Genomic DNA, 22,997 nt, shown 5'->3' with positions numbered 1-22,997 from the left:
CCATACAGTTAAAGAAACAGCACCAGCATCGCATTCCATTCACCAACTTCTCATCCTTCTTTTAGCTGCATAAATACAATCGTTTGACAGATGACTTTGCTAATTGCCTTTTCAAACTGCAGTAATCTCTTGGTGCAGTGAGCGAAAATTAAAAATGCAGCGCCCTGAGTATTGTTTTTTTTCATGTCTGAGCCTGCATTTATCCACCTGAAATTAATTCTCTAATTTGTTTGTAAGATAAACAGGGAATACTTAGGATCCCAATCCACTTAAAGCATCTTCTCCACTACTTTACATATCCGTTCTAGAATGCTGATTCGTCCCTGAAGACTCCACCCAGCAAGCCTGCTAGTCATTAACAGTGAAATGAAGAGCAAGCATCCACTTTTCTGAAGGGCACTGTGAAGTCTCACCTTAATACATTCTGCGTGTGTTTGTCTGCACATCAGTTCAATGCATGAGATATGTGTTAGATGATGAGGATCCACACTTGAGCTGTAATGTGATTTGTGCTGTTGTGCTTGGTGTGTGCTGCTGATACCCCTGATCCGTACGGAGGCGGGTGATGACATTCTTGTCCAAACATGCGAGGCATCAAGTAACTGAAGCAGTCAGATATGTCACTGCGGTGCCACTTTATATATTCAGTGCTGAATATGCTACAAGTGCTCCTCCAATTTCAATCATTCGGAAATTACCTTGCACTGCAGGGTCAATTCTTTTATTTGGTTCTGTATACAAGGCACAAGGCAATTTGTTCATCATTATACAACATAGGGTTGCATAACGAAATAAGTTTGTAAAGTCCTTCATGCTACAGAAATTACAGAACATATATACAGTTATTTATATACAAATATACATAAACATGAAATTACAGAACATATATACAGTTATTTATATACAAATTTACATTAACATGAAATTACAGAACATATATACAGTTATTTATATACAAATATATATAAACATGAAATTACAGAACATATATACAGTTATTTATATACAAATATACATAAACATGAAATTACAGAACACATATACAGTTATTTATATACAAATATACATAAACATGAAATTACAGAACACATATACAGTTATTTACATACAAATATACATAAACATGGAGTCGACCGGACTTCATGAAGACGTTTCACCTCTCATCCAAAGGGCTTCTTCAGTTCTAAGTAATTGGGGGGAGCTGCAGGCTTTAAACCCTGTGTGGGAGTGTCCAACAGAGTCTCTGTCATTTGTGACCTTAACAACTCTTTAGGGACTCTGTGTCTATGTACAGCATGTGTGCATAATACAACTGAAGTATTAAAGTATCAGAAATCTGCTTTGATACTGGAGCCCTCAGAAGCAACTGCTTTGGTTGTGCTTTACTAGCGCATTTTACTTAACACATTCATAGTTAATCAAATGACCTCAAAGTACAACCTGGGGACTTTGGGCCCCCGTGGGAGTCGGGACCCTGCGGCAGTTGCCTGCTTTGCCTGGCTGGTTCTTTCTCTCACCTGGAGTCACATATTCATATTCATGCATTCTTTCAGTGTTTTGTGTCGCTTGCAGTTCATAAATATGATTTATTTGTCATAGTTGATGCTATATTAGCTACTATATTAGCCAGCGACAGCTGAACTGTTATAGTTGGAGATAAACTGTTAAAAGTGCATACTGTAAGTTATTCTTGTCAGTTTTTTGGCAGTTACTGAACAGCTGGTAGACTGAAGTCGTGCTGACCCTGATTTGCATGAAGCTTGGCAAGACAGATGCTTCAAATTTGTGCTCTGGCTAACAGATACACATACATATTCGTTTGTGTCTAAGTGTTCACAATAGCGTATGAAATCCAATCCAGATATGAGACATTTTAAATGAAAAGCGTAATTGCGGTCTAAGATTACATTCTAAAAAGAAGTCCTCATCAGTGCGTTGTCATTTTTATGGCAACAAAAGGCAATGTCCCTCTGATGTGTGCATGTAATTAATGTTCATGGTCCAATAACAATAATTATGTGTCTGACATGATGAGAATACCTTGCATGTGCTCATTTACAGCAGCCATGAAAGCAATCACTTTGCTATGATTGATGTTAACATGGTAAATACCACTTTGAGGGACAATATGCTGCCTTCATAATTTTGGACTATATTCACAATATGTGGACAGAAATGTCTGTCAAAGACAGAAGAGAAATTCCTTTTAAACAATCAAATATGTGTTTCTCTGATCATGAAATTAAAGCTCGATGTTTCTGTGTCTTGTTGTCCAGGCCAGTGGGAGGTGACTGTCAGAAGAAATGCCGGTCCTAGGTGCCCTAGCACATCACCACCTGGACCATGGCGACTCATTGGCCAATGAGAAGAGAGAGGTGCTCCCATGGCTCCTCCTGCCTTGCTAGATGGTTGGCATCCTCCTTGATGTTCCTATGGTTGCCGTGGGTGTTGCTATGGTTGCCGTGGCCCGCCCAAGCTGAACAAGTGGGCGGTGGGGGACACGGCGGGAAAACGCTCCATGGTTCGCTGTCGTCCCCCTCATCTTCGTCATCATCCTCGTCCTCCTCCTCATCCAACACTTCGCCGTGGGGCTTCAGCACAAGGCAAAGCGGTGGGCAGCTGGACTGGCTGCTGTCAGAGAAGGGACCTTTCCACAGATGTCCTGAGTACACAGAGTTCAGAGAGAGGTTCCAGCAGGGATTTTCTACCAGATACAAGATTTACAGGTGAGAGAAGTCTGCAAATGCGCATGTGTGTTTGTGTGTGTGTGTGTGTGTGGAGGTGGAAGGAAAATATCCTCTCAGTTATGTCTCAGGCTGTCTGCCCAACCTCTTATGTACTGCTTCCAAAACTTTTTAGCTTATGACTTTGAGTCTGCTCTTTTGATTTATTGGTGCACTTCAAAAGTGTGGGCGGATGAACAAAAGGCATATTTAAAAAGGAAAGGTAAAGACCTTAGCAGCAGAAGACTTTTAGTCCTCAGTATACAGTAGGTCAGCTCCACAAGATCCAAAACACTGGATCCTGTATTTCCCATAATGCCATCAGTAGCAAAATATAGGCTATTTGTTGATATCTGTACATTATATTGTAAACTCATACCTGCACAGGAGGATTTACCTCCTTAAAAATCATCACATGTCCCTGTTAGTGTCCTCCCGCAGGCTGTAGTCAATAACGTTACAATTTTTTGGGGTGTTTACTGCACGCAGGAGAATTTCATTATTTTGATTTAGCCTTTAACCCAGTGCCTCCTCCAAGCATCATAAATACTGTCCTCAAATGGCACCAAGCCCAAGGAGGAAGTACTGCCTTAAGGAAAAAAACTCTGGAAGTCCCATCTCTTGCTGTCCTTTTAAAACTTCTTGGAGGGATGTGACATGGATGACTCGGGTTTAAACACTAGTATTTGCTAATCTTGGACATGACATGCTTAAGCAATGCTGCAAGCCATGAATGCCTTCAGATGTGAAGTGAACACACCATAGAAAATTACCACAAGTTGTTAAACAGAAAATGAAAAAAAGAGTAAACCATACCCAAGATTTCTTGCACTTTTTAATTAAACATGTATGTTTATAAATGATTGCCTCTGTGAAACACTTTATGACCTCTCGCCCCTTGAAAGGTGATAAATAAATAAAGTTAGACGTTCACAATGCGATATGAGTGTTTCAACCGTTCTGAGGTGTCTGCTTAGTTGTACTTTAGGCCCACATGCCTCATGCGGTGTGCTGGCCTGTGTGAGCTGCTTTTGCTCAACAAAGCAAAAAGCAATTGTTTTGTGGTGAAAGCCACTGGAAAAATGAGTTTAGGAAGAGCACTTGTGCTTTTGTCTTGTTGCGACTGAAAGGGCCATAAGAGTCTGCAGTCATACTTGTGGCTCCGTGAGGCCTCCATTGAGATTCAATCAGGCGTTGCGGCAAAAATTTCACATAACATACCACCCTCATTCAGTGTGACTAGCCTGTGGCGGTGCAGACCACAGAGTTACCAAACCAAAAAAACACAGCCACCTGCGTGGAATATATGAAAAATATTACCACACTGTGCTCAAATGGAATGAAAGAGATATCAGTGATAATACAGAGATATACATGCACAATAACTCTAAAGGTCAATATGATGATATTCATCTTCTCTCTGCCTTTGTAAAGACATACAAATTTTATTTTTCATTTCTCAGCACTGACACTAAAATTTAATCGACCCCATCTGTGTATGAGAGCATGTAATGAAAAGATGTTCTGAATCGCTTTCACTCAAAACTCACATTATCAAACACTTGGGCTTGTGTATTAAATATTTGCTGGGTGGGTGTAATATCTATTTCAAGCAGCAGTATTATGATTTGTGGGACAGCAATATCTCTGTTCCTTTCATTTAGGATGGTCTTTGTTTTCATTTAACACTAAGTAGAACTTTTACCATGTTTCTTAAAAGCCTTAGCTAATTAATTTGAAATGAGCTGTTTTTGGCTGATTTTGTTCAGGTCCTGGCTGATTTAACTAAGCAAAATGTGTTCAGAGTCGGACTCTTTAAAGAGTGACAGGGATCAGAGGGAATTGTGAATGTATTGTGTCTGGGAGATTAAAGTCAGAGCTTTAAACACTTTCAGTGTAATCTGTGAATAGATAAAAGAGGAGCTGTTGTTGATTATGGGCGACAGACACAGAATAGAGTGATGAACATGGTATAGGCTGTGGTTCTGTCACATTTCTCTGCAGTCCTTCAGATGTTTTGCTGATTCTTTCTGTTCTGATATTTGAGCTCAGCAGGGTGAGGGAAAATGCAAAGCAGAGCTGAGAGTTGAAAGAGCATTTCATGAGCACGTATTGCTACTTGTAATTTGAAAAATATATTTTTATTAGTCATGGGAACATGACTCTTCATATATTGAGCTGTCATTTTTTCTCTAGATGATTTAATTTGAAGATGTTATAGGATTATACTGTATCTGTCTGACAGCTTACAACACCAAACTCATAAAACAGACACAAAATCTTTTATGTTTCAAATTTCACTGAAATGTCAACATTCAAAGTGTGGAATCAAAGATGCAATGCTGCAATATCTTTAAAATCGTATCAGGAATGCTCAAATGTTTTGCAAGATTTTTTTGTAGGACTTTTTTCTGACTTTGTAAGAACAAACTTGTCTCATTATGAGTGTTAGCAGGATATCATTCCAAAAAAGTTACATTCAGTTGGAGGTATTACATTGCATGAAAATTGCATTTCTATTGGATATTACATTTTATTATCATAATAATGCCTTTACCTCATGCTCCAGAAGCCCTTATTGTGTGCCCTTATATGTGCAAACAGATGCATGTTATAGTATTTTTTTATACGTAAGAATTAATCTGATATTTCTGATAACATAATAAGGAATATTGATAATGTTAACACTTATCATAAGGCATTAATTAACAAAGAAGAAAATAACTTAATTGTAGTGGGACAATGAATGAATGAATGAATGAATGAATGAATGAATGAATCATTTTTGATTTTGGTTATATACGTCATAAGAAACTAAATTAATTCTCACAGTAAATAACCAAAAAAGGAATAGGCTAAAGGCAGTCTCATCAGCAGTACCAGATAACTGAAAAAATATCTTGTTGAGTTACATTAGCCCAAATGATTCCAACAAGGTTCAAGAAATCTTTAATTGTATCCACGTTAACAGTGCGTATCATATGGTCACCTGTCATTAAAACTTATGGATGAACACCAGATGACATGTCAGAGAGTGTGGACGGAAATCCGCACAACGTAACACGATGTAACAGTTACGAGTCATGTCAGACAGATTTTCCTCGGCCATGGTGGTTTGTATAACAATAAAGACATTAACTCCCATGATCCCACACTAAGACATACTGTGTGTTTATGAATTGTTCAAATTAACTGTACTCCTTCTCCCCTATTGTAAAATTCAGAATCTGGACTGAGAGGTTAAGTTGCATATTGGACCACAATTGGCTTTTCAAGCTAGTTTTGCTGTCATAAATCACGCTGGTAGGTTCACATTCTAAACTGAGCTTTAAGGGGAGCACAGGGAAACTTTCCTCCTGCAGCAGTTGAATGTGAGGACAGGCTTTACACATCATTCTGCATAGTGAGGCTCAAACATCCAAGGGAGGGAAAAAGAACAAACATTCTTTGGACTGTATTGACATTTAGAAACGAGTGATCATGAAGGCGGTTAAAGGTGATGGAAAGTCTTCTTAACTCCGCTGACACACAGGTCCTGACCAGGCCAAAACAGCCACTCTGCAGAGCACTTTTGAAAAGCGCCACTGTCAGGTTTGTGTAGACAGAAGGCCAATAGGATTTTCACTTTGACAAAAAACTCAAAAGGATTGATATTTTTAACCTCACCTTATCATGAAAAGAAGAGAAACCAAACAGGATATTACTGATTCAGCAGACTTTTGAAATTTCATTCACTGACATCACTCTTCTTATGTTTTCTTGTGTAGAGCAGAGGAAACAAAACTAGCTCCGTTAACTGTTAAGTTATTGTTAATAATTTTATGTCTTCCTGCTGCAGAGGGAAATGTGCGTGCCAAGACGGGAGGTTTCTCTGTGTGTCCACAGGCTGTTAGCTGTGCGGTCGTCAGTATAAATAATGTAGTGCAGTCCTGCCCAGGTCCACAGTTCATGTCAGCCCCTGTCACCATTATCATTACTCCACATTTAATACTAAATGTAATAGATATACACTTTATCCGCTGAGGCTGCAATTGGACTTTCCATTTCCTCGACTTGGAATAGATTTATATTTTTATTCAGATTTTTTTACCCGTCGTTTCCTTCCTCTCCGTCCGAGAGCTCTTTAAAAATGCACGACCTTTGTCCCGTCAGAGATGAAGAAATTATGTTTAAAATATCTGTGGTGTTTTTGTTCTTTCCCAGTTGTTGACTGTGTTTCAAAAGACGGACGGGACATTTTGGACTGAATCATACAGGCTGTCACTCCACTCCCTCTCTGTCTTGCTGGCTGCCTTTTGTTCACTTTAACTCTGAGAAGTGCTCGCCTGGTTCATAGTTATATAGTCACTCTCAGCCGTCGCCTGTTTCGATTCTGTGCTGCCCTTCTGGTCACTCAAACAGCAGGAGGTTAGAAATGTCTCATTCTGAGGCACTTTTAACAGTTACTTAAATAATCTGTCAACTGAGCACTTTCTTCTGTGACTTGAGGTGTTTTTCTTTCACATATACAAACTCTGCTGTCTTCCCTTCCTTTCGGTCTTCCAAAAGCCTCTACTTGAATAAAATAGAAATGACAACATCACTTAGGGATGAAGAGGAAGTTTAGAGTGAAATGACAACTGAGGGTTTTGTGACATAAGTGGGACAGATTGTTATATAACTGTTGGATTCTCAGTGATCATTGAGCAGGCAACACGGCAAACTCCTTCTCTTTGTTTTTAGTGTTTGGCCAATACCTCTTGTTTTTACTTATGCATCTGGAAAAATAAATGCAATTTACTCACAAAGACGATGTATATACAAGATAGTATTAACATGGACAATTTGTATTTGTATCTTTAGCTGATAGCATTGTGATTTAGACTTTCTGTCTCCAAAGTGTGAGTCATCAGGTTCAGATGGTTGTCTTATGTTCTCTTCACATGTCTTGTGTTTTTTGCAAATGCTCTTAATTCATGAAAGCAGCCTGCAAACTCAACATTATCAGTATGGTATATGAATGTCTGAGGCAGACAGGAGAATTACAAAAGCTCTGTCTGGATACTTCTGAATCTTTTCCAGATGGCAGCAGGGTGAACAGGCTGTGGCTGGGGTGGGTGTTGTCTTTTAGTATCTTCTGGTCTCTGTGCAGACATCTGACTTCACCGATATCACTGATGCTCGGTAGATGGGCACCACTGATGTTCTGGGCGGCTGGCCTATTACACTGTTTGGCGCGATACTGAGTTGTAGGAAACAATTTTAGATGCTAAGGACAGAATAACTGTTAACAGTCTTGCTTCCACTGCAGCCTCTAACTCTTAGGGACTGAGGGACTGCAAGGAAAATAATTAAAGCTGGCAGGGGAGCTGAATCCTAGTTCCCTGGTGTAATGGAACCTCCCCTTGAATTACAGTACAATTGCAACACCGTGCCCCCCAAATTTCAAAATAATATTACAGTATTGAACAAGAACATTGTGTTTCATCATTACTTAGTAAGTGCATACAGAATTTTTATATGCAATTTTCACACATCCACATGTATTTGGCAGTTGGTAAAACTATGGCAAAAATAACAAAATGGGGCATCCTGTTCATCAAATATTTCAGCCATCCACTGTTGTTGAACCAAGCTACAAATTTAACAGTTATCAGCACTATACCGCATTGATGCATAAGCTATGCAAACTCCTTTAATGAACAACTTAAACAAAAAAAAATTGTTCTTGATTTCCTGCAGTATGTAATTTCATGCATGGTTGAGTGTGTCTTTGCTATATCTTTTGATCATCATTTCATTTATTATTTAATATTCAAGCATTGAATATCTTGTTTTTGAACATCACAATTCATCACTTTTTTTATTTTTTCCTTTCTTCTCTATGAACAAAAGTCGTTTTTTACTGGTTGAAAAATGACCCATGTATGCCAGTGTGATTAAATGATGGAAAACAATTATTTTAAAGTTATAGTGAAGAAACACCCAGCCATGCATCACATAAGAGGGAATGAATACACATCATTAGAAAGATAGTGATGATTCTTTTAAATAAGAGTAAGAAAAAGTAAGAAAGGTTAAATGAAAATAAAGAATTTTTTGGCGATCAAAAATTATTTATTTACTTGAGAAATAACTGGAATATTGAATTGTGAAATTGATTTATTGCAGATGTAGACAATTTCTCTTTTCTCTTTTGTTGTACAAGTCGTGAATGAGAAAACTTAAAATATGTGCACCTGCTCCCCCAAAAGATTGTTGTGACTTTTTGACTGTTGTAATTTTAATACTGTCCCTCAACAGAATTCTGAAAACCTTAGTTCTAAAATGTAAGGGATGGAAACTACGGACTCTGGAACATGAGAGGCATTTAAATCATCTGTTTCAAGTATTACAGTATGTTATTTTGAGTCAGCATTGTTTTAAGGTTCACACCCCTGCCATTTTGACTGGGCATCTTCACTTTAATATACACAACACACAGTCCTGAGTAGGACTCATAATGTCCCTCAGCTGATACTTCCCAGTGACATACATGCTCAACTGAGATAGTCCATCTGTGTCTATTGAGGACAGTGAGGTCATGTCCATGATATATCTGGAACTGTGAGGGGTTTAGCAAAACTGTTACTCAATTTTGGAGGAAATCAGGCGTGGAAAGTCTTCCGGGGAAAGGATCAGTGACCACATCAACTTACACTTTGACAGTTAGGCCTCAGCTCCAGTGTGTTCTGGATCCAGTGGTGGACAAACAGAAAGAAACCGGAGAACAGGGTTAGAAATTGAAATTGTGTGTGTTAATTATCAAAACTTATAACCATAACCATCATTATTCTAACCAGATGATAATGCTGGCCATAAGCAACCTCAGTATTTGTAAAACCAAGGCCCTGCTTCTGGATTCTTCTTTGGGAACAGGTTGGGTGGGATAGGACGGTATACAAACATCTGACACTAGCAACCACCCATTGCATCCCATAATCAATGGTTTGCGTTCTGTTCCATAACCCTAGCCTAAACCAAGTAATTGCCTAAACTTTCCATTGAGGTTTGAGCTCATATGAATCACAACCATATAGGTCAACTGTGAAAGCAGCTCATTACGAACCATACTGGCGTTTGTTGTTAGGTGGCGACCCCTAGTGGTCCTAGTAATTATTACAGCAACAAAGGAGGAACTCAGGTGAAGTGGGGAGTAGGTGAAAAGAAGCATGGGACATTCATTCAGGAAACGGCTGTCAAGAAAAGTTCCGTCATGTCAATGAATCCTATTGTTTTATTGGTTTCAGGACAATATCTTTGCATCCTTTTAACACCCATTTACTTGTATTAGATGGAGGCAGGATCAGGAGGAAGCTCGTGTTGATTTAGTCTGGATTGCTTGCATGCCAAAATTATGGAAGCCCTTATTTGTTATTGTGTTTTTGGAGGTTATTATTGAAAACATAAATTATCAGCGACATATTAACCTACTGAATGAATTTATATTGTCCAGCCTTGATAGATTAAATTGGTCCAATGAATAAACCAACTGAAGAAATCACTCCAGCTTTAACCAAAGAGTTGTTGTTCATCCAATCAAACTTCACATCACCTCAAACTCCTGCATGGAAGAGTGAAGAGAGTCGTCTGGCTGGATTTGGATGTGGGAGAACATAGGACTGCGGGGAATAATCACATTCTTTTTAATTTTCATCTATCTGAAATGACAAAGACGATGCATTCAGCACTTCTTATAGAAACAGAGGCAGGAGCTCTGCCTAATTTTCACTTCTACTTCTGCTGGGCTTGAGAAAGATTAGCTGCTGATGAGACACAGGATGGGGGTGGAGGGTGGTTTGGGGGTGTTGAGGGCTTAGACTGCGGGCTTCTCTGTGGTCCACAACATCAGTGACATAGAAAGCTTAGCGTGGACAGAGCCCCTAGTGGTCCTAGTAATTATTCATCAAAACAAAAGAAGGAACTCAGGTGAAGTGGTAAAAAGAGTAGTAAGTCCGCATTGAATGTCGGAGTAGACAGTAGGGGAAAAGAAGCACGGGACATTCATTCAGGAAATGGCTGTCAAGTAAGCTTCCTTCATGTAAGTAACATAGCTTAAGTTGCTCAGGAAATGTTTGTTGGTACATTGGTAACTGAATTTACATAACATTGTTATTTTAGCCAAAACCATGATGTTTTCCTAAACCAACCAATAGTTTTAGTTCTAAACCTAACCGAACCGGTACATTGTGAAGGTTGTCGTTTTGGAAACAGCAACATATGCCATTTTGGGAGGCACTGGCAATACGTATTCAATTATTTTGGTAGGAGGAATCCTGTCTATGGTCAGGGTTAGGCAATAAAGGGAATTGGTCAAGGTTAAGGAATGTTCGTGGAGACCATGATCTTTCCCTATGCTTAAATTTTCCCTTAGTGTTGTGAGTGCCAAACATAACCATAAAAAAGTTTAATAATGCTTTTCAAAATTCATTTGAAGTTTATATTATGCGACAAAAACTCAATATTTTGGCATAAAAACGAATTGTGCTGTAAATGAACAGAAACATTCAGTTGTCACATAAATCAACATGTCCTCATTATGTTAATAGAAAACGTGATCCAGGCAGCTTTTCTTTTTTCCTTCACAATGTTTTTGCTGTTGCAAACTGGAAAGTATACACTGATTCTTGGGAAAAAAAGGGTGAATCTGAGCTGGATTGGCAGGTGGCTGTTTATGTTTAAACCGTCTGAAGTCTTTGCGCCCCTTTCTTTAAACACTTCTGTTCCCCTCAGCAGCTGATTACTGTTGGATATAAATCAGCTCTCCATTACTAAGAATCAAGAACAACAGCTTGTTCTGTCAGCTGGGACGCTGAATGATTTACATCGCTAAATTAACTTAACTTAAGATATGACCGGTCTGACTCGGTCATATGTAACAGTTTCCTGTTGTGTCAGACATGACTGATGCCTCCCATCTCACCTTCTCACTATCAGACTTTCATGGCTGCCCTCTCTATGTAAGTACAGCATTGTTAAATTCTGGGATTTGTTTTTTGCTTTTGATTTTGATTGCTGCATTCCCTGCTACCCACACCAACAAAACACTTGTACATTTCAGCCAACAAATCCTACTCAAACTGTTCTTCAAGAACACTGGCACTCTTCCTCCCAATTTGTATGAAAACAATGACAGTGGCAGTGAAACAAGGCCAGCGGGGGCCTGACAACATGGGCTTCAAGCAAACTCTGCCAAACCGGAATGAAATGAACACTTTTTTAGAAAAGAAAAACTACAAATGACACTATTTAAAGCTAGGGCTCCAGATAGGCAAAACTATATTAAGTTCCTTTTGTTAAAGGTACTGTTACAATTTGTTTCAATTGGGTTCATTTTTATAGCCTTTTTGTTTTATTAAAGATGTATTATATTTTTGACCTTGCTTGTGACTAAAATGTTGAACATTTTTGGTGCAGTAATGGTAATGCTAATCAGTGTAATCCTAAGTGGAGTAATGAGGAACATCATTTCATGAACATTTTCCAAAATCGGATCAGTAATGGATGAGTCTATAATAGAACAATGGATAGATGACTGAGAGACTGGCAGTTCAGATCAAACTCATAATGATGCAATTAGACCTTAATCATAATTACGTGCTGGTAACTTATATTGCATCACATGGAGAAGGAAACCTGCAGTAATAGCAAGAGATGATACATCCACAAGGTAAACACTGTGGACAAAAACAGTGACTGCAGGACATGTTAAAAGCACCTCTCTTGTGTTTCTAATTGTCCTCCTGTGACCTTACTGATGCTGATATCTGATTATCATTAGGAAAATAAGTGCTGGCAGGCTTTTCTCTGCATTAACTTTACTCAGAGCAAGAGCAAAATTGGCTGCTCTCATTAGCTTTTAATAAGGGGTAATGGAGATGAGAATACATGTTAGCCGCATTTTCCTGGGCTAACCCTAATCCGTTAAATCTTTTAATATCATCATGGCACGAGTTACATCAGGCATGGGTCTTGATGACTGCCCTCCCCTATGTGTTTGCTATCTTCTATCTTAAGGCTGTCATCTGTGGAGAAAATTCCACTCTATCTCCACATGAGAGGCACTGTATGGAGCTATGACATATACATCCAATTAATTATCCTATACTTTGTGCCAATTATTTGCCTGGCCTGTAGCTAATCTTCTGCCCTCACCTCAACCTCGGGAGAATACAGTCATGTTATTGTCGTGATATGGTTGCAATAATCTGCCTGATACTTAGTAGCCTGTTGTCTCTGTGATAGTTACGGCAATGCAAAAATGCAATAGTGCTTATTAAGAATGGCTCATGCCATGTTGTTAATCAACGCTAATAATTTGTCATTTGCCACCATGGGCGTAGGTTTCTATATAGATGGTCGTGACATGTCACAACCAATGTTCGAGGATTGCAAAATAGTCACTACCAATATTTGTCTGCTGCTGAGCCAGTAGTAACGTTAGTGAGTGGTAGTAGTGAGCATCTTCCAAACTGTGTCCGCTACTTGAAATGGATAAGAGGAAGAAACAGCTGAGAAACAGCGATTAAAAAGTTGAAGTCTCTGGAGGTGGAGGCTGCTAAATGTGCGAAGTTGACGGAGCTTTTTGGTGCCGGGACCAGTAACACCGACCCGCCAGCAGCCACAGGTGCTGCTGCGCCGGGAGACGAGGGAGGAGGACCTGACGATGATGAGCGAGTGGAGGCAGACAGGGTCAGTAACGTCAGCCTGGGGCTGGCTCGGCTAAATGTTTGAGACATGTCCAAAACAAAGTAAAAAAACGTTTTTACATTGAATGTGATGCGACCTCACTAACTGCATACTGATGAACGCAGCTGCCGCTAATGCTAACGTAGCTGCCGCTAATGCTAACGTAGCTCCTCAGGGACTGAAGTCGTTATTTTCTAACTTTGACAATCTAACATGTGGCAGCACATCAGCCCAGAGTTAAAGGGCTGTGACTGTTGGTAGTTGTGGTTGATTTTGTTCAAATACGCCGAATTGTGATATTATGGGTTATTATTGTTCAGATGATTTAGCTAAGCTAGCTAACAGATGCTAACGTCAGCGGTCTCTTGTTGCCATAGCAACAGTAAACATTCACGTGGCCTGATGAGCTGTAAACAGAGATACAAAACACAAGTAAATCTGTAGGAAATAATAAGTTTAATTTGCAATATTTACCATTGAATTTATTGTAATCTTTCAATTCATGTATTGTTTACTGAGGTGATAACTATCTAATAGGTATAATTTGTGTGTAAATGTGTTACTTTTACTGTAGTTTTCAAATGGCTGTGTATAGTGTTAGTGTATAGTCTTGAGCATTTTCAGGTCACAAAGATCTGGCTTTTTTGCATTGGGAAACACTAGTAAAGTGTCCTAATGAAAACACGACAAAGCCATTTGACTACCTTGTTCATAAATGATGGTGTCAGGACTTTTTTTTATGACACACACACTTTCATTGATAGGAATACTTGGTTTTGAGGAATGACCTCTATTTTGAGCATGTGACATGCTTTTGCAGGTTATCAACAAGGTTTTGCAGTTTGTACTAATTGTTTTGAGAAATGCACCAACTGTTGTGCAAATGTAAGTAATGATGTGAGAAAAACTCCACCCCGTCTCTGGTTTTGGGTTCTTCCCGTTAGTCTCGTCCCACCCCTGGTCATAACATAACTTCTGTTGTGATTTGACACTATAATGAACAAAGATTGATTGGTTGATTGCTATAGCTGTCAGTTTTAGTCCTTGAGTTCATAGCTACGTGCTTTATTTGTTAACTGCTATCAAGGAATATGACTCTCCTTTGTAGTATGTGTGAGAAAGGACGCCACGAGATTTGTGGACTTCTTCGTGGTGTCCGCTGATAATATAGTGGGCTGGTCTGGACAGAAAATGCCAGAGCTGAATTTTTGTCCCAGTCCACCCCTGGTAATGTCACTACCAAAGCTGAGACCAAACCTACGCCCTTGTTTGCCACTATTGGTTGGACTCAGTGACTGTATAAAATATGAACAGAGCTTTCAGGTCCGGAAAGTGAAGACAATGCAGAAGTGCCTTAAACCTCCATACCTCCTGGCCAGCAGGGGGGGATAACATGAGTCTATGGTCTCCATTGCTAGTTTCAAGATTTTTTCATTCCAGCATGATGTTCATTTGGCAAATTGGGGCCGCATTTAGAATAAAGTCGACCATGAAACAGGGTATGCTTTACATGGTGTGGCTACCATTTAATTGAAAAGTCACTACCAGTCAGATCCAATCAGCATATCCTCCCAAGCTTCACCCTCTCTTCCCAATATGAGTGGAGCTGCCAATGGTCCTATGAGGCCGTTGTACTGTGGCTAGATGTTAAAGAACAAAGCTGTGTAAAGTTGGAGCTGACATTGCAACAATGTGCCGTACTTGCATTGCCATTGAAATATTAGCAGTAATTGAATACCTTATTTCCTAAAAGAGTGGAACAGAGTGGCTGAAACTCTTTGTTTTATTGAAGCTACAATCACTGAGAACTCAAGAACAAAGAAAGGACAGCCTGTTGTCTTGATTGGGTACTCACCCAACACTCATGAATCCTATTGTTTTATTGGTTTCAATATCTTTGCATCCTTTTAACACCCATTTACTTGTATTAGATGGAGGCAGGATCAGAAGGAAGCTCGTGTTGATTTAGTCTGGATTGCTTGCATGCCAAAATTATGGAAGCCCTTATTTGTTATTGTGTTTTTGGAGGTTATTATTGAAAACATAAATTATCAGCGACATGTTTACCTACTGAATTAATTTATATTGTCCAGCCTTGATAGATTAAATTGGTCCAATGAATAAACCAACTGAAGAAATCACTCCAGCTTTAACCAAAGAGTTGTTGTTCATCCAATCAAACTTCACATCACCTCAAACTCCTGCATGGAAGAGTGAAGAGAGTCGTCTGGCTGGATTTGGATGTGGGAGAACATAGGACTGCGGGGAATAATCACATTCTTTTCAATTTTCATCCATCTGAAATGACAAAGACGATGTGTTCAGCACTTCTTATAGAAACAGAGGCAGGAGCTCTGCCTAATTTTCACTTCTACTTCTGCTGGGCTTGAGAAAGATTGGCTGCTGATGAGACACAGGATGGGGGTGGAGGGTGGTTGGGGGGCGTTGAGGGCTTAGACTGCGGGCTTCTCTGTGGTCCACAACATCAGAGACATAGAAAGCTTAGCGTGGACAGAGCAACAGTGCAGAAACAGGCCTGTGGCTCTGTGATGGAAACAGTCAGGAGGCAGCAGCATGTGCTGCAGGAAACACTTGTCTTCTGCCTGCAAGTTTGTGTGTGTGTGTGTGTGTGTGTGTGTGTGTGTGTGTGTGTGCGTGTGTGTCTCTTCTGTGTTTGCTGGCAGAACAACATAACTACTACAAATGGACATAACAAAAATGTGGGTCACATACACAAAATCAAAAGGTCTTTGCAGTTGATTTGTCATGATAGGTTCTATATTTCATAAAGGGATGAAACAAGAGAAGCACCAAGAGCTGCACACATTACCACTGGTCTTAAACACCAGTTGGTTTTTAACAGAGAAAGAGAGAGACAGAGAGAGAAGGGGAGATATGAAGACAGCTAAGTAACACTGAGAGAGAAATATGCTTTCTACATCGAAAGAGCAAGACAAAAGGGCAGACATTATCTTTCAAAGCATGTTTGTTTGTTTTACAATAATGATTTTGATATTTTTCTACATATAGTGCCTGTCAGGGCATGGCAGACAACAAACAATCCACTCATATAACAAAAACCTACTCAGTGAGGATGAGTGTGTGGTTTTCTTTGAAGGCGAGGGGTTTGTTCAATTTTTGTGTGTTTATTGAAAATAATTTTAAATATACGGTTAGGACTTTGCTACTATATCAATATTATATTGTTATCGTGATATGAGACTATATAGGTTTTGGATATTGTTGTATCATGATATCACATAAGTCTTGTCTTTTCCCAGTTTTAAAGGCAGCATTACTGTTCAACTTGTTTCAATACTGGTCTTTACCCACTTAGTCAATATATCCACATTACTGATGATTGTTTATCAAAATCTCACTGTGTTAACATTCTCTGAATATTGATTTTAAACCTCAGGTTGTAATTGATTGAAATAACTGAATTGTATTACCATTCACATCATTTAAATCATAACAATTTTACATTACTTATTTTTATTTTATTTTATCTATTAAATATCTGGCATCACTGAAACATTTTAGGGGTTTTATGTATCTGAATGTGATTTTGCATTATTTTAATTCAGTATTTTTCCTTTATTTTGTTTGACTTGATGTCATTGTAAATAAGGGTTACCCTCAGTCATTTCTTGAGTATAAATAGAAGTTGATTGATTGATTCTGTGAAAGTACCAATAGTCATTCCTACAATATTGTCACAGCATTGATATTGAGATATTTGGTAAAAAATATCTTGATATTTGATTTTGTCAGCATTTAAGAAGTGCTTTTGAGGAGATTTCAAAATATCAATATATCTGGTGTCTGTGTATAAGGATGATTTAGTGAGACGAATAGAAAGACAAGGTGTAAATGAATGCCTTTTTGTTTAGCCTATACATTGTTTTCCATCCCTCAACATCAAAATGTGTGATCAAAATGAATTGTTGTTGTTTACTATAGTCATATGCAAACGGTATAGTCTGACCTGTTGGTGAGACTCAACACCAATTTAATTTGATCCTATTAAAAGCTTGGAAGATAGTTGATTGTTGAGTCTCATTCCCAACTTGTTAAATACTAATGCTTTGGGTTGCCGGCCTGACTTACCAACCCAAAGTGTCAGTATTTGACCAGTTGGAAACGAGACTCAACAAACATGTCTCTTACAAATTTGACCTTTCAGATGGGCATCTTTAAAATATTGCCACAAGTAGTTGTATTTGTTAATAAGGCTCTATTTCCAGTGGCGAAGTGTCCCTGGTAAAGACATAATATGACAACAACAAAATAAAGAACGTCACTCGTATCCTTGAATATCAAGCAACAAGGTTCTTGAAACAAGGTTCAGGTCAGTATATGGTTCAAACAGTTAATAATAATAATTTGCAAGGTAAATTGCTACATACTGCAGGTGAATACAGCAATAATATGCAATAAAACTCACTCTTTTGTGTTCAGTTACCAGTTAAAGGGGCTCTGTGGAAGAGTCCAGCAGCATTAAACAACTTCATCAATCATCTTATACAATCATCCACAGGCTTGTATAGAGAGACAGGGAGGATCTAATTTTTCACATCACGTCACATATGGTCAATAAAAAAGTAATTAAAACATGTCAATTAAAACAAATTGTTACATAGAGCCCCTTTAACTTAAATTGATGAAAACAGATAACCATGAGTAACACTGGCTGCAAACTTAAAAAAAATAAATACATTTTTGAGCAGTTTCAACAGTTTGAACACAGCTTTCCTTTCTGCCTGAGGTTACTGGCCATGATATAATCGCAATAATACACTCCAATGTGTCCTGGTGTGAAAAACAATGGATAAGACAGCAATCTGGCAGTCATCACCACCGCCTCGTCTGTTATTTCCATATATCAGGAGACCACATCATGTATTACAGCCTACAAAATGAAGAATAACAGGTCCATTCTGTTCTGTTCTGCTTCGAGTTTGTTATTTCTCTTCACGCTAACACTCCTAGCAGCCATCAATAGGAACACAGACTTTTGTTTATGGGGAATGACGAAAGGGCTTGATAGTTATTTTCTTTTTCACTGCGAAAAGTGTATTGAGATTGTGAATAGCAGCTCTTCATTGGATTCCTCTACCACCTCGATCTTTTGTGCATATAACAATTCATGTTAGTGATGAGGAATATGGTTGAGTGTATGGCTGTGTGGCTGAAAGTGTAACCAACACAGACAAAGGATGACAACAAGGTATTCTTATTTCCTGTATTTCAAGAAATTACTGTAATAGTATAAGATAAGATTTTACTTTATACTGTCCATATCACATAATAACTAGGTTCTATCTTTGATTTCTGTTTGGTATTTAGAACTGAATGATTCTATATGCAAAAAAATATATATCACAGAATTAGACTTCCTCAGTCCACTGTTTTGATTTGGTCAGAAAAAGATGACAAGAACATCAACAACTAACCTCCCCGATCACCCCGAAGGAGAAACAGCCTTTGTATACATTTCAGAATTCAAGTAAAAATTAAGGCTACATCAGGGACCAGTGTAATGAATTAACCTTTTGCGCTCAGGGAGAAAGCCATAATGAATGATGCATTACCTTTTTAAAATGAACCCAGCGGGGACTTTGTGAAATAAAGTGTCTGTAAAGCAGCAGGTGAATATAAACGAGACCTTGTCCTTTGAAAATGAAGAGCTATAAATTGATGTAAAGTGAGATTTCACATTAACCTTTAATATGAGGTATTGAGCATCAAAAAGAGGTTTGGCCATTAAAAATGCAATTCAAAGCTAAATCTGTCAAAACAACATGTTTTAGAAGAAGTGGCTGTGAAAGAGAGAAAGAGAGCGCCTGTCCATTTGGCCTCTATCCAGTTTGAAATCATGAAATAACTGACAGTAAAAGTCTTTACTGAAATGCTTTTAGTTCTTCAGGTCTCAGAATTCACAAAGAACTGTGAATTTAAAATAATACATTTTACATAGAATGTCTATTGAATATCACAAGCTCACCCCCTTTAAGCCTTGAGAGTTGGTTCTGAGAAGTATAGCTCTGTTCTTTGCAGATGAGATCAGTTTTCACAAGCTGCAGTTAGAATGGAAACACAAGGCAAACTAGCATCAATCCAAAAACCTGCCAATACAGTTGTGGTCAAAAGTTTACATATACTTATAAAGAACATGTACATGTATATCATGGCAGTCTTGACTTTCAATGATTTCTACAACTCTCATTGTTCTGTGGTGGAATGAGTGGAAAACATACTACTTTGTCAAAACAACATTCATGAAGTTTGGTTCAATAATGAATTAATTATATGTCCTCTGAAAATGTGACCATGTCTGCTGGGTCAAAAATATACATACAATATATGTAAATGGAAATATACAATTAGTATATGTAAACTTTTGCTCATGACTATATGTATCAAAACATCCACAGAGCCTTCTTAAACTAATTCTGCAGAACAGATCACTTCTCGACTGTTGATCTATATTTTCAGAGTGCTCAAAATGCAGACTCAACAACTGCAGTAGATTTTTTTAATGTCCACCAAAGTCCTTAATAAACTTCAGTATAGACAGAACTCACTAAACCTTTCAAAACTACATCCCCTCTGGCTTAACAGACTTCTCCATCTCCAAACTCACTCTAAGCTTCTTCAGATACCAACCTCAAAGGCCAGCAGGCCCTTCTCCATAGATGTCCCAACACCCACATGTGTATTCTTGAGCACCATAACACAAGATGGCAATTAGCAAGTGTCTGGAATAAGCCAACATGTTTAACCCACTCTGGATGCACACATACTGCTTCAAACTGGTATTCAGAGCTAAGTGTATCTCACAATTCACTATTGTTTATTGACTCACACCTGTCCAGTATTTCCAGTGTGCCCATAAGCTGCTTTAGATGAAAATGTAACACTGACAGGAGACATTGTTCTGCAGAACCAGTACTTTACTTTTGATTATTAAAGTACATTTTACTGATAATACTGTACTTCTACTTAATTAACATTTTTAAGCAGGAAAAAACAAATGTAAATCTTTTTTTTTGTGGTCTTACCACTTTAAGGGAAATTATCTGAATTCTTCTTAATGAGACAGGACTTCAGTACACTGTTGTTTATACACAGTATGTAAGGGCTAATAACCAGCAGCTGTATGTTTCATGATTATAATTAGCCCGTTCTCATCAGAAAAACGACCATTTAGGTCAACTGTGAAAGTAACCTATCACAACCCAGATTTCCATCTGTTGTTAGGCAGCGACCTCTAGTGGCTGTAGTAATTATTACGGAAGCAAAGGAGGATGTCAAGTGATGTGGGCTTTCACCCAGGAAACCATTGTTTGTGTCAACCATGAATTATGTTTTTGAAGCTTTCCACTTCAACCTTTAAAAAACCTTTCCTACTTAAAAATGTAAGTAGTTGAGTGCCTTAAAGTAGTTTTAGTGCGTAAACATAACAAAGTAGTTTTAGTGTAGTAGTAGTTTTTAAACCTAACTAAACTACTACTCTAGCATGTTTCTGGCTGGTACGTTGCGGTGGACAATATTTTGTGAACACTGATATATGTTCTTTTGGTAGTCAGTGGCAATCAACTTGTTTAGGTATGAGGATATGCTTATTATAATGATTTACAAAGAGCAAACAAACAAGCTGTTTCACAATTTGTTTGACATTGTCATGAAGTGTTAATCAAATTACAATGCAGGACATATTGTGCAGGACATTATATTCAGAGGTGTTTCTAATATTCCATCCCGCTCATGGATGTAAATAGGGAGTATAATGCAGTCTAGTACAACACCACCTTTATCTTTCACCTCAGTAAGAAAAATGTATTTGAATTTATACGCAGCCTGCGACTCCTCCCAGTGTGGGCGGCCCCAAAGGTGGCGCTTCCTCAATCCTCAGTGCCATGCCATGTCTCCCTATTGTCAGTAGTGAGAGTGTGCAGGTGTGTGTGTGTGTGTGTGTGTGTGTGTGTGTGTGCGTGTGTATGCGTGTGCGTGTGTAGTATGGAGGGTGGGGCTTTCTTTGTAATTGTCTTGTCTTTCGTGTGTAAAGCACTTTGTGTTGCATGTCCGTGCATGAAAAGTGCTCTATAAATAAAGTTTTGATTGATTGATTGATTGATTATACATTTCTGACAAAACATAGATGTTATGGCTGGGCTGTCGTATTGGATTGCATTATATTTTACAAGTGTACCTAATAAAGTGGCCATTGAGTATAGAATGACAAAAGGGATAAAATACACAGATTGGCGGCTGGAGGAGTTTTTATAAATTGACACATACACAAGTGTCTGAGTGGAGGATTTTGGGATTAACAGTAAATTGTAATTTACATTTATATAATGAATGAATGCTTCCCCCTCAAAGCAGTATTTTGATGTGATTTAAATGTACTATAATCAGCTTTCATTCTTTGTTTCACTTTAACTGACATCTTCATGCTGTTTTGAGGTTTGTGAGCCAAAACAGGAAACTGAAAAATGGAAATAGACTGATTCCTACTTTGTAAACACATCATGCACCCACATTAAAGTGCATACTGACTAACAAGAAGGTACATACGTTGTAGTGAGAGAGAGAGAGTAAGAGTTGGAATCTACATTTCCTACTTTTGATGTACATATTCCCAGTAGGACCTAGTGCGAAATGCGTAGACTTATTTTACCAAGTCCCTTTGAGAATAATCAGGGCACACACACAAATGTCTAACACACATTTAAACCCTCTGCCGCCTGCTGTGTGTGTGTTAGTGTGTGTGTGTGTGTGCCTGAGAGACAGAGAACTATGAGAACACAGAGACAATAAAACATCAAAAAGAGCTTTCCTTCAAAGAAGATTACGATAGATATAGCACTGATGGAACGGAAATCCGGGTAATATTTTTCTCTTTTTTCATCATCAAAAGATTAGGTTTTCTGAATAAAACACCCCTCCACCACTCCACACAGACCACAGCAACACACGATAGAGTTCTCTCCCACCAGCCTTGTGACAAGAAGTAAAGAGTGATGAGTCTTTCGTACGTCACTTATGTTACATGACTTGAGTTACATCTCTTACGTAACTTGTGATACAAGACTGAATGTAGTTATTTTAAAGTATGATCTTTTCCTTCACCTAACCAAGTAGGTGTGGTGCCTACACCTTACCAAGTTATTTTTGTGCATAATCCTAGCCAAACCATGACCATTTGGCAACGGTAATAACGTCCAAAAGTCATAATATGCCATAATATGTGAATTGTTTTCAGAAGACTGAATTTTGAAAGTCTAACCAAACGTTGCATACTACGTATTATCGCTAACATGACCGTGGAGGCCTTCATGTGCAAAACTGACACTAGGGATAGGTAGAGTGGGAGTGAGAATGTGAGGAAATGGCTGTAGTTAAGTAATGGATGTTTTGAAGTTTTGATTGTTGTTTATAGTAATAAGAGTTTCTTTTATGACATAGTTAGCCCAGGTGTCTCAGAGTAGGAAATCACCCCTAACTGTCCAAAATCTCTCAGAGTGATGCATTTTTGGTCCTACTTTTAGGACTAGGAGT

General features: G+C 38.4%; 1 protein-coding gene across 1 annotated transcript in view; it reads left to right on the top strand.

Moving 5' to 3' along the window:
- The window catches only part of brinp2 (bone morphogenetic protein/retinoic acid inducible neural-specific 2), a 257,324-nt gene that overhangs the window by 101,619 nt on the left and 132,708 nt on the right, over positions 1-22,997 (top strand). Inside the window, exon 2 of the mRNA XM_073490443.1 lies at positions 2,277-2,726. Coding sequence (XP_073346544.1) covers positions 2,344-2,726 — 383 coding nt within the window. The 5' untranslated portion in view covers positions 2,277-2,343. The remainder of the gene's footprint in view (positions 1-2,276; positions 2,727-22,997) is intronic.

Source organism: Pagrus major, chromosome 21, assembly GCF_040436345.1.
Source record: "Pagrus major chromosome 21, Pma_NU_1.0".
Lineage (NCBI taxonomy): Eukaryota > Metazoa > Chordata > Actinopteri > Spariformes > Sparidae > Pagrus > Pagrus major.
The sequence above is the reverse complement of the archived record's forward strand: the minus strand, read 5'-3'. Positions and strand labels throughout refer to the sequence as shown.